Source organism: Oenanthe melanoleuca, chromosome 4A, assembly GCF_029582105.1.
Source record: "Oenanthe melanoleuca isolate GR-GAL-2019-014 chromosome 4A, OMel1.0, whole genome shotgun sequence".
Taxonomy (NCBI): domain Eukaryota; kingdom Metazoa; phylum Chordata; class Aves; order Passeriformes; family Muscicapidae; genus Oenanthe; species Oenanthe melanoleuca.
Genome location: NC_079338.1, coordinates 11,034,051 through 11,044,218, shown reverse-complemented (window position 1 = coordinate 11,044,218; position 10,168 = coordinate 11,034,051). Strand labels below are relative to the sequence as shown.

The 10,168-nt window shown below is 47.4% G+C and overlaps 1 protein-coding gene across 1 annotated transcript; it reads left to right on the top strand.

The window, feature by feature from the left end:
- The first annotated feature begins 317 nt into the window (after positions 1-317).
- On the top strand, positions 318-8,394 carry UBE2A (ubiquitin conjugating enzyme E2 A). The gene is made up of 6 exons (XM_056491743.1): positions 318-734; positions 1,053-1,133; positions 1,243-1,268; positions 6,238-6,327; positions 7,363-7,451; positions 7,871-8,394. The coding sequence occupies exons 1-6, from the start codon at positions 691-693 to the stop codon at positions 7,997-7,999; spliced, it is 459 nt and encodes a 152-aa protein (XP_056347718.1). The 5' UTR covers positions 318-690; the 3' UTR covers positions 8,000-8,394.
- Positions 8,395-10,168: the final 1,774 nt, after the last annotated feature.

The window sequence follows — 10,168 nt, the reverse complement described above, 5'->3', positions numbered from 1 at the left end:
CATTCTCTGCTCCTCACCCCACCCCAGCAGCGAGAGGCTGGGGGTGCACAAGGAGCTGGGAGGGGACACAGCCAGGACAGCTGACCCCAACTGACCTGAGGATATCCCAGACCACATGGCCTCATGCTCAGCATGTATCTGGGGGAGGAGGAGGAACGGAGGGCATTTAGAGTGATGGTGTTTCCCAAGACATCGTTACGCATGATGGAGCCCTGCCGGCCCTGGAGAAGTGGGGAACGAGCTCCTTGTTTTGGTTGGCTCGTGCGCCCGCCTTCGCTTTCCCTACCGAACTGTTTTGGTCTCAACACGCAGCGCCGCCGCCGCGCCGCCCCCTCCGTGACGCCACTGCCCAGGCCGCACCCCCGCCCTCCGCCGCCGGTGGTACCGCCCCCAAGCACCGCCCCTCAGGCACCGCCCCCCGCCCCGGTGGTAGAGGCCGGGCCGGGGGCTCAGCTACATCCGGCTCCGCCCCCCTCTCCCCGCGCCGTTGGTACATCCCGGGACCGTCCGGCTGCCGGCGCAGGAGTCGGTGCAGCCCAGGCTTCCCCCCCCCCGCGTCCGCCGTAGTGGTAGAGGCCGCGATCGCTCCTGTCCGTCAGCGCCGCCGCCGCCTCAGTCGGAGCTCGAACCTCAGCCGCGCCCGGCGCTCCCTCCGGCAGTGTATGCCTGAGCTATAACCCTCAGCCCGCCATGTCCACTCCGGCCCGTAGGCGCCTCATGCGGGACTTCAAGAGGTACCGAAGCCGCGGGCCGAGGGTAAAGGGACGGGCGGGCGGGAGGAGGACGAAGGGCCGAGAGCTACCGGGGGAGGAGGGGGCAGCACAACATGGCGGCGGGGCAAGGCGCGCTCCGCTGATTGCGTAGCGCGGGCGGCGCTGCCTGGCGCGGGTTACGCCGTTTGCGCAGGCGGCCGCTGCTAGGCCGGGTTACTCCATTTGCGCAGGCGGCCGCTGCCGGGCCGGGTTGCGCCGTTTGCGCAGCGGCGTCCCGGGTTGCGCTGTTCGCGCAGCGCGGGGGGCGCGGGCCGCGCTCACCGTCCCTGTGCCCCGCAGGCTGCAGGAGGATCCCCCGGCCGGGGTGAGCGGGGCCCCCTCCGAGAACAACATCATGGTGTGGAACGCCGTCATCTTCGGGTGAGTCGGCAGGGAGGGGGGCGGCGAGCCGCGGGGGCCGCTCAGCCGCCGGGGGGTCGGAGTCGGGCTGCCAGCGGGGTAACGCTGTGCTTTGCTTTCCCTTCTCCAGGCCCGAGGGGACCCCTTTCGAGGACGGTAAGTGCGGCGTGCGGGGCTGCTGTTTGGCTTTCTCGGGGTAAACTGCTGCGGTGTGACACGGCCTTGGTGTCACTGCCGTAGACTCTGCAACAGGTGTGGGCCTGGGGATGGCGGGGGGGGGGGAGGCGCGGGTGCATGTTCACCTGACCTCACACCTGTGTGCCTCATTTATGTAAATATTATTTTTCTAATCCTCCTCTCAAAAGGTGTTGTAGATATAGATTGCTGTGTTGACTTACAAATTAGCTTGTAGAGTCTTGCTTATAATCGGTACATCTATTATAAGTTATTTTAAGGATCTCTACAAACTTTTGTGTTGAACTCTGGATCATGTTTTTAGCGACATTCATGTTTGGGTAACCATCAATAACTTGGTATAGAACTGTTGTCTTTTGAGTTCTGTTTTGGTCTGATGCTGGAAGTGTTTTGTGAGACAGTTCCAATGTGAGTCAGCTGAAGTAGGAAATGGGCTGAATGTTAGAAGAAGTTCAGAAGAGTAGCTTTTTCTTGTCATTTATTTTGCTCTGCTACAATTGATATAATTTAGGGCTTAAGACTGAAAAGACCTTTTAAATTTAAAAGGTAACTAAATAGGTCCTGGTGACATACCTGTAGCTTCCATCTGGTCTTACTGACTTCGATAGGTTTACTGATGCTGTATGAGTACTTAAACATCTTGTGAAAACCTGTTTAACACGAAATACTGTCTAACTGAAATCAGTGATGCATTTTTTAAAATACTTTCAGTGTAGGCTGTAATTAATCTTAGATCTCGGTGACTCATGACAAAAGCATAGGAAAAATTCCTTAACTCTTATGTTGTTCTTGGCTAACTCCCTTGTCTTTGTTTATCCTTGGAGGTAGCACCTGTGGATGTGCCTCTGAGTTGCAGATTGTATTTCTCTGTGAAGATTTTGAAGACTTTAAATTTTTCAGGCCTAAGAAAACTCTGAAGACTCACTTCTTTTTGATGTATTTTGTTAGTTAATAAATTTGCTGGAGTAGCTGCTTCAGCAGTCTAATGTTTAGAACTTGGACTTAAAACATTGCATAATAGAACAGCTACACTAAATGTATGTTGCTGTCTCATCTGGTAACCCTTAAAGAAGGGCCCACTTAAACTTCTGTGGGGGTTGCTAGAGCTGCTTAGGCTCTTGGAGCACTGCTGCTAATAGAGTGATTCACTGTTTGGAGCAGAAAGCTGTCTCCTTGCAGTGTGCTAAAATGCAGGTTCTTGCCATGCTCAGGCTCTTCCAGCTCAGCATGTGGTTAACAGATGCTGTAAGGGCTTTTTCTATATATTTTCATTCAGCTGCAGAAGGTTGAGGACTACTTTTGAGAGCCTTGACATACTGATTTCCTCTGTGCTTTCTGAGGCAGCATTGTGTCTTTGTTCTTGGATACTGAGGACATGTTGCACTCACAGGAGATTGAGGTTCAGACAGGTGCTTGAGGCTGCTGCTGCTGCCCACCTGGTTTGGTTGATGTCATAATGTAATCTCAGGTTGTGATGGAATGCTCTTTTCTTAGTAAAGTCTGTGTTTTCACACTGTGTGCTCAGGAAAACAGATGTGTCTTGTGTTGCAGGATATCTGCTTATCTCCTCTCCTCTGGATGTATCTTACCTTACTAGATAACAAAGCACTAAGTGGTGCCTGGAGATAGGGCCTGTTGGTGCCTCAGCTGTGCTTTCCCATTCAATGAGTGGAGTAGCACAGTCCAGGTGCAGTTCAGCTCCAGGATGTAAGAGTAAGGAAATTTTAATTTAACAGTATGTTAGTTTGGACTTGCTTTGCAACTGTGCAGCCCTTGTGACTCAAAGGTACACTGAAACTATAATCTTTCTTATGAAGCCTTTGCAGGTCTGTGTTCTTTTTCATTTTTAGGCTCTTTCCCTCTGTGGTGATACTGTAAAATTTCAGATAGCTTAGTTCTTGTAAAAGTAGCCTGTGAAATTGGAGGGGTGGTATTCTAGAGGTATAATAATGCCAACATTGAGAGTTACTGTTCTTTATCCTTGTTCTGGTGAGGCCCTTCTCTGGAGCTTCTGAGGTGTCGTAGTTTGTCTGGGCTGCAAATCTGAAGTTGAAACACATTTGTTTACTTGCTGTGCAGCATTCTGCAGCTGATACCCCGCCTTCTCCACCCCCAGCCTTTGGAGGGTGTTTTCACAACTCAATGTGCAGGCTGGCGCAGCTTAGGAGCAACCACTCATTTAGATCAGCAGCATAACTTCCATCTTCTGGTTTAAGAGGATTCGATTGCAGGTGTCTGCAGTAGGACCCTGGGGATATTTATCCTGCCCTTCATATTTCTAAGAATTTTTGTGTGTGCCATTTAAAAGTGGCAATGCTGGCACAGCCATGGAAGTCCAGGCTGTCCCAGTCCTTTAGACCTGTTTCTCTGAAACTGGATGATGATACTGTGGTTAGTGTAGGATTCCTGGCTCAGAGTGATTTAAGTAGTTCAGCAACTGTAGTTGGCTGGCCTTGCTGTGATTGTGCAGGAGGCTTGAACAGAGAACACAAAGCACGTGTCTTCTGTGTGATTTATGGCTTGCTTACGGAATATGGATCCTGTATCCTTGTGCAGGAGGGAAAGAGCTCGTCCCTGCTTTTTGGGCAGTTGAATGAAGGGGCTGTAGTGAGGGGGCTCTGCAGGGGCACAGGCTCTGCTCTCTGGAGTTGTTGGGGCTGGTGCACAGGCTGTGCAAAAGCCTCTCTTGGCTGTGTCGGGGTCTCAAATCCTGAGTAGGGGTGATCAACAAGGTAAGTACAGGGCAGAGAAGAGAATATTCTCCTAAGATTAGTGGTGATCCCAATATCAATAATGACAGAAAATATTATAATTCATGATTTTCAAATGCCTGTCTAGGGTAAGTTGTGAGAAATACCAGTTGAAAGCATTAAAATTAGTGACAGGAGAGACTGGACACTGAAGGCCTCATCCCCAGCAGTGTGTTGTGATACCTGTTATGGGCTTTCAGTGTGAGTGACCCTTGGACTTTGGTGCGTCAAATCTCTGGATTTGCCCTTTAATAAAGCTCAGCAGAGAGGATTTGCCTACTGTGGACCATTTCCAAAGGGCCATTGCCACTCTGGGCCCTGAGTTGGAAATCTGAGCAGGTAGATACTCCAGCTGGATATCGCCCCAGATAAGCCCCTTGCTCAGGTTTGTGTTAAAAGTAGTGCTGCCCTGTCTCTGGTGGGACAATAGCTTCCCTTTCTTTCAGTAGTTTTAGTAGATTCTAAGACCAAACTGCTCCTGTTACTGTCAAACCTGTGTGATGGTTTGTGCTTGGTTTTCAGCCTACTGCTTGCTTAGTCACTCCTTCCTCAGGAGGAGGCTACTGAGAACCAGAACTGGGACAGGGAGAACTGAGAATATCTAGAGTCAGATCTCTTAAGCGCTTGGTTTTAAGGGGCTGATGTTTGCAGCTGGTTGCTGACTTCCCGGTCCTGGCTTTCAAGCTGATCTCAGACCTGGCTCTGTGCCTCTGGACTAAGCTGGAGTAAACTTGAAAACTCCACTGCAGACTTCCACTAATTTGAACAATCCTAACTCCACTGTTCTGGCTCGTTTGTTTCACAGTGAGATAGCATAGTGTTGGCTCTCTGCTGTTACATTGTTAGGCTGCTAATAAAAAAACCAAACATGCATGAACTTATTTTTAGGGTGTTGAGACTTCCCACTGCTGTAGGGAAAGCGCTAAAGCATCTGTGCCGTGTCTTCATTTGCTAACTTGAACGTCAAGGCAATGACCTTCATTTCTTGCAACTCAGTGTTACAGTTTATCTCCTTATAAAGAAAGGAGTCCCTGGGAAATCTTGCAGGTCCTTGCTGATCTGGGGAAAAAAAAGTAAAACCGAAACTCTGGCTTACCAGTTGTTGGCACATGTTCGCCAGCCAAACAAAGGAATAACTTCATTATATTAGTGCTGGAAAACTCCCTCACAGGAGGAAGCAAGGACACTGAGCAGGGAGAGACAGGGGAACCTGACTCATCACTGATACATTAGGATGCCCTTTCAAAAAAGGCAATACACCCCACCAGCAGCTTGTTCCAGCTATTACTGTCAGGTGCAGTCCTTCTACAGGAGAGCTGTATATTTATAGGAAGGTGCTTCAGATACTTTCTCTGGGCATACCCAGGAAGATCCTAAGCTGCCTCGGGCTGGTTGCTCTTGGTGGTAGCATGGCTGGGAGGAGCTCCCATGGTCTGCAGTGGAGTAGGTAGAGTTCCTTAGTTACCGAGCTGAATCAGGAGCAGTCCTTAATCCTCTGAACCCATACGTGCAGCTTGGTTGACAGACTTCTTATTCTCAGATTGTCATAGCCTCAGGAGAAGGGCTAAAATAACTTACGTTGGTGCAGGCTGTTGAAATGATTGGATTGAGACTCAGCCACCGTTTTCTGTTTCTGCTTAATCAGTCTTTGTCTAAGGATTACCAGTTAGTGTGAAGTAAATGGTCAGATTTATATTTTAAACTGTCAGATTTGGATGCTGCATTCAATATTACTTTTCTGCAAGACCTGATTACCTTACAGTTGTTGAGAAACAAGATTTTTTTTAATTTAGTGGAAATAAATTACAAGGTCCTTGCCTCACTGAATGACGTTGGGTTACACAGATGGTTCTACACCCACTGCTGTTTGTACAGTGTACTGGGATTAAGCTCTCTGGAAGAAAACCCCAAGGGCAGATTTATTTCCCTACATAAACCTTTTGACTGGTATTGGCAATAAAAGTAAGTCCCAGGTACTGATACTGTCTGGCACTTCAGCGTTAATGATTAACTCCATGAGAGTAAAGGAGTTGCTGTGGGATTGCACAGTGTGTGTTCCATATCCAACATGCCTGTGTGAGCACAGTAGTGTTAGTGTGTATTGTGGGGGAATGCTACTTACTCATCCCTTGTGTAAATTCATGCTGAATAAAGGTTGCTTATCTCTCTTTCAACTCCAGGAACTTTCAAACTTACAATAGAATTCACAGAAGAATACCCGAATAAGCCACCTACTGTCAGATTTGTCTCTAAAATGTTTCATCCAAATGGTAAGTACTTACACAATGCCTGGGTTTACTTTTGCTGTTTTGTTGGAGCTTTGGTGGGGGGGAAGAGAGGGCTGGGGTGTTTTTGTTACAGCTTGCTGTAATAAAGGTCTATTTATTATAAAAGTTTCCACTATCTAATAAGGCAGCAAAATTCCAATGTGGTTGTGTAGTTTTGGTGAAGGTGGATATATGAGCAGTGCTCAGGCTTGAAAAGAAAGGGGCAATAAAAGGAGCCTCTTACCTTTCAGGTGTCACAGCACAGTACTGATGAGACACTCAACTGCCTGTTAAGCCTTACAGAAGAATGTTTTGTACTTAAATAGCAGTGCTTTGGACTTCTGTCTGTATGTATTGTAGACATAGCATAGTGACACTGGTGAATGCAGCTGTCTTCTATCGCTTTTCTTCCCCAAAATACCTGTAAGAATGATATACCATGAAATGTAGTGTTAGGATCCAGCTATAGCCAGTTGACAGTAAGACTGTTTAATTAACCCCCTTCCTTGGTAACTAAAGGCTGGAGAGGTATTCCTTGCCTCCAAAAAAATACCAGCTTTGTGCAGAAATACCAGAAATCTTCCAACATGGCAAGTGTGGGTACAGTGCAGTGAGGGAAGGTTCTCCTGTAGATGCTGTGAATAAGGTGACTGGACCCTGTTGTAGAGACCTCATGGGGAAACCTTAAGTGTGAACAGCTATTTGTGGGTGCTTTTTGTATGGTTCACTTCTGGGTAACTAAAGATTTTTTTGCCTTAAAATCTGTTCATGGTTTTCTATAGTGGTAGTTGTAATGATACCAAGAAGTTTGTGAGAGAATAACCAAGGGTTCAGTTTAAATACTTCAGGCTTCTGTGGTGAGGAGCTTCACTGCTTCCTACCTACAGGCCTGTTTGCAGGATTTCAACCTGTCAGACACTATGGACTGTTGCAGTGTGTCTGTACACAGGTTTTCAGGACCAGGCAATACTAGGGAGAAAAGCCAGTAGCTGTACAAATTGTGTTTTAAGCTGGGTTTTTTTTTTTGACCCTTTCCAGTCTATGCAGACGGTAGTATATGTCTGGATATCCTTCAGAATCGCTGGAGCCCCACTTACGATGTCTCCTCCATCTTAACATCCATACAGGTAAAAGAACTCTGCTTGAAGAGACAGAATTACATTAGGAGGCTTTGACAAACACAGCTCTGAAAAGGTTTTTCCCCTCTCCTAAGAGCCAGTGTAGCAGCTATACCTGTATACCAGTATAGCAGCTATATATTGGCCAAGTGTGAATCCTTCCCAGGTGTAAAGTGGCCAGGCAGTGACACTGGTGGCCACTGCAGGGGCCCCCAGTGTGATGCACTGCTTGGCTGTCACAGCAGCTCGCCTGCACTGTGCAGGAGTGACGCTGGTGGCCAAAGCCTCTAAAGCCTTCCAGCTGCAGGGATGCAGTGTGCTGCACCTGGACTAACATCTCTGCTCTGACTAGTGTGCGTAGTCTTGAGAAGGCGTTGGTTGTAAAACTGTACTTTGCAGTGCCTAAGGATCTTTTTCTCTTTGCACAGTCCCTATTGGATGAGCCAAATCCGAACAGTCCAGCAAACAGCCAGGCAGCTCAGCTATACCAAGAGAATAAGCGGGAATATGAAAAAAGGGTTTCTGCAATAGTAGAACAGAGCTGGCGTGACTGTTGACCCAGGATGATGCAAATGAACACTCTGTTGATGAGGAAAATAAACAAAGTGTCCGAGTCATCTTTTTCCTCCTAGCATTTACTTTGCAAGCAAAATAGCTGTTGTGCTGTTGCCACTCTCCCTTGCTGAAGCTTCTTCTCCTTGGACATCAGAACACACCCACTTTGAAGTCAAAGTTCTGTACTTGGGTTACTTGCAAAAGAGTTACTGATGCTGAATTCATTTTCTGTGGTCCCTCTCCAGTCTTAGGGCAGTATTGTGCATTTCTGTAGTGTACACTAAGCTTTTAATTGTAATTGTGTTATACACAGTGATGCTTATGTGTAGCTTGATAAAAGGGATGTTTATATACATACACATTTTTTAACTGATATTAATTAAAGTGCTGATGTGTCCAGGCTGGTCACTTACCTCTTCTATTGATTTAGACCCCGCTGCATTTGTAAGTACTGAGTGAAGAAATCATCTTTAGTTTCCCTTTTGTATTGGTTTATCAAGTCCTTTACTCATGTTAAAAAAATCAACTCTTCAATTGATTCCAGTTCAAAGATTTAGTAGGACCCTGGAATGCTTGTCACTTCTGCACTTCACATGCAAGATTTATGTACAGATCTACATAAATTACTACGGCTGTGGTACTTGAATCTTTGCTGAGGGTGAGAGACAAGCCCTTTTTTTTTTTTTTTTTTTTAATTAATATTTTAAAGGACAGCCTACAGACACTGTCAGTAGGTTTGTATAGTCCTGTCACTGAGGCATTACTGGACAAAACCAGGTAGAGCTGTGATATTCAGCAAAAGGCCTTCCACATTAAGGAAGAGGTAAAACCTGACCTCTTCCAGCAATGGAATTACTCTCCTTTGGTGTCTTTCTCCTGCCCCTTATCTTTAGCTGAGAAAGATAAGTTGTTTGGGATCTAACTTTGTCTTATGGAAAGTTTGAATTAAGTCCAGGGTAGGCACTCGAGTCTGCAGTTTCTGCTCTTTGTAGATGACCGTGTGGTTTGTGTGAGCTACTGCTGCATGCTTGAGTTCGTTCCCTTCAGTTTTATGAAAGTATTTTTTCAATTCTAAAAAAAACATTTGTAAGTCCAGTCACTTTTTTTGTAAGGCAAGTTTGTACCTTTTGGATACAGAACCTTAAGCAGCAGTGTGGGATGGAACCTGCAATTGTGTTGTCCACTGTTCCAGTGTCTTTTGTGTGCACATTGGTCTGTTAGTTGAAAACTATAACTTTGCACAAGTAACCCATGTAAGAAACTGTACATTTTTCAAAAGTTGTAAATAAAGTGTAACCTTAGTGCTTATTGTATAAATAGGCAATAAGTGTACCACTGTGCTTATTTAACTGGGCTGCCAACAGCTGGGTGTGGGGTGAAGCTCCAGCACTGTATAATATTTCCTCCTGTGGGCAGCAGTGGGGGGAGAGGTGCCTGGGGCAGTGCAGGGGAGGGGCAGTGGAGGAAAGGCAAGGCTGGCTGCATCTACAGGAACAGCAGGGCAAGGACTGGGCTGGGGACAGAAAGAGCCTGTGACCCTGAGTTAGCTCAGGTGATACCAGAGTCACATTCATTTTTCTCCTGTCTTAGCAGGTAGAAAACAGGATTGATGCTGAGTGGCAGGTAACAAAAGCTGGTTCTGTGGCTGGGCTATTTCAAAAGATTTAATGCTGATTTGTACCTGCAGTGACAACAGCCTTGTGCCTCGTGTGGGGCAGCTGTGATGCCTGCTGCAGGCACAGCCCGTTCTGAGGGGAGACAAGTCTCACTAAGGCCTCCTAGCAGTCCCACCATTCTTGTGTTTGTTTCACTAGTTAAAAACCCCCAAAACAATGGAGCGGGTTCTTATGGCAGCCAGAAATGAGCAGCACAGAGGTGCCAAAGCAGCTCAATTCCCCCTTCAATCCTTTATTCAGACTCCATCACAGCCCTTGTAGTGTCTCTCCTGAAGGCTGAGGCTCCACAGCCCCCCTGGGGACAGCAGTGCTGCTGTTCCCCACTGCCCTGTACGGCCCTGGCAGCCAAACCCTGAGCCCCCCCAGGTCCTGCACGGGCACTGTGCGTGGCAGAGGGGTCACAGCCACCACCCAGGACAGGAACGGCAGCATCCTGCACAGACTGTCAGGGCCAGCTGCCCCTGCTGAGCTACAGTGACTACAGTTAGGCCCCAC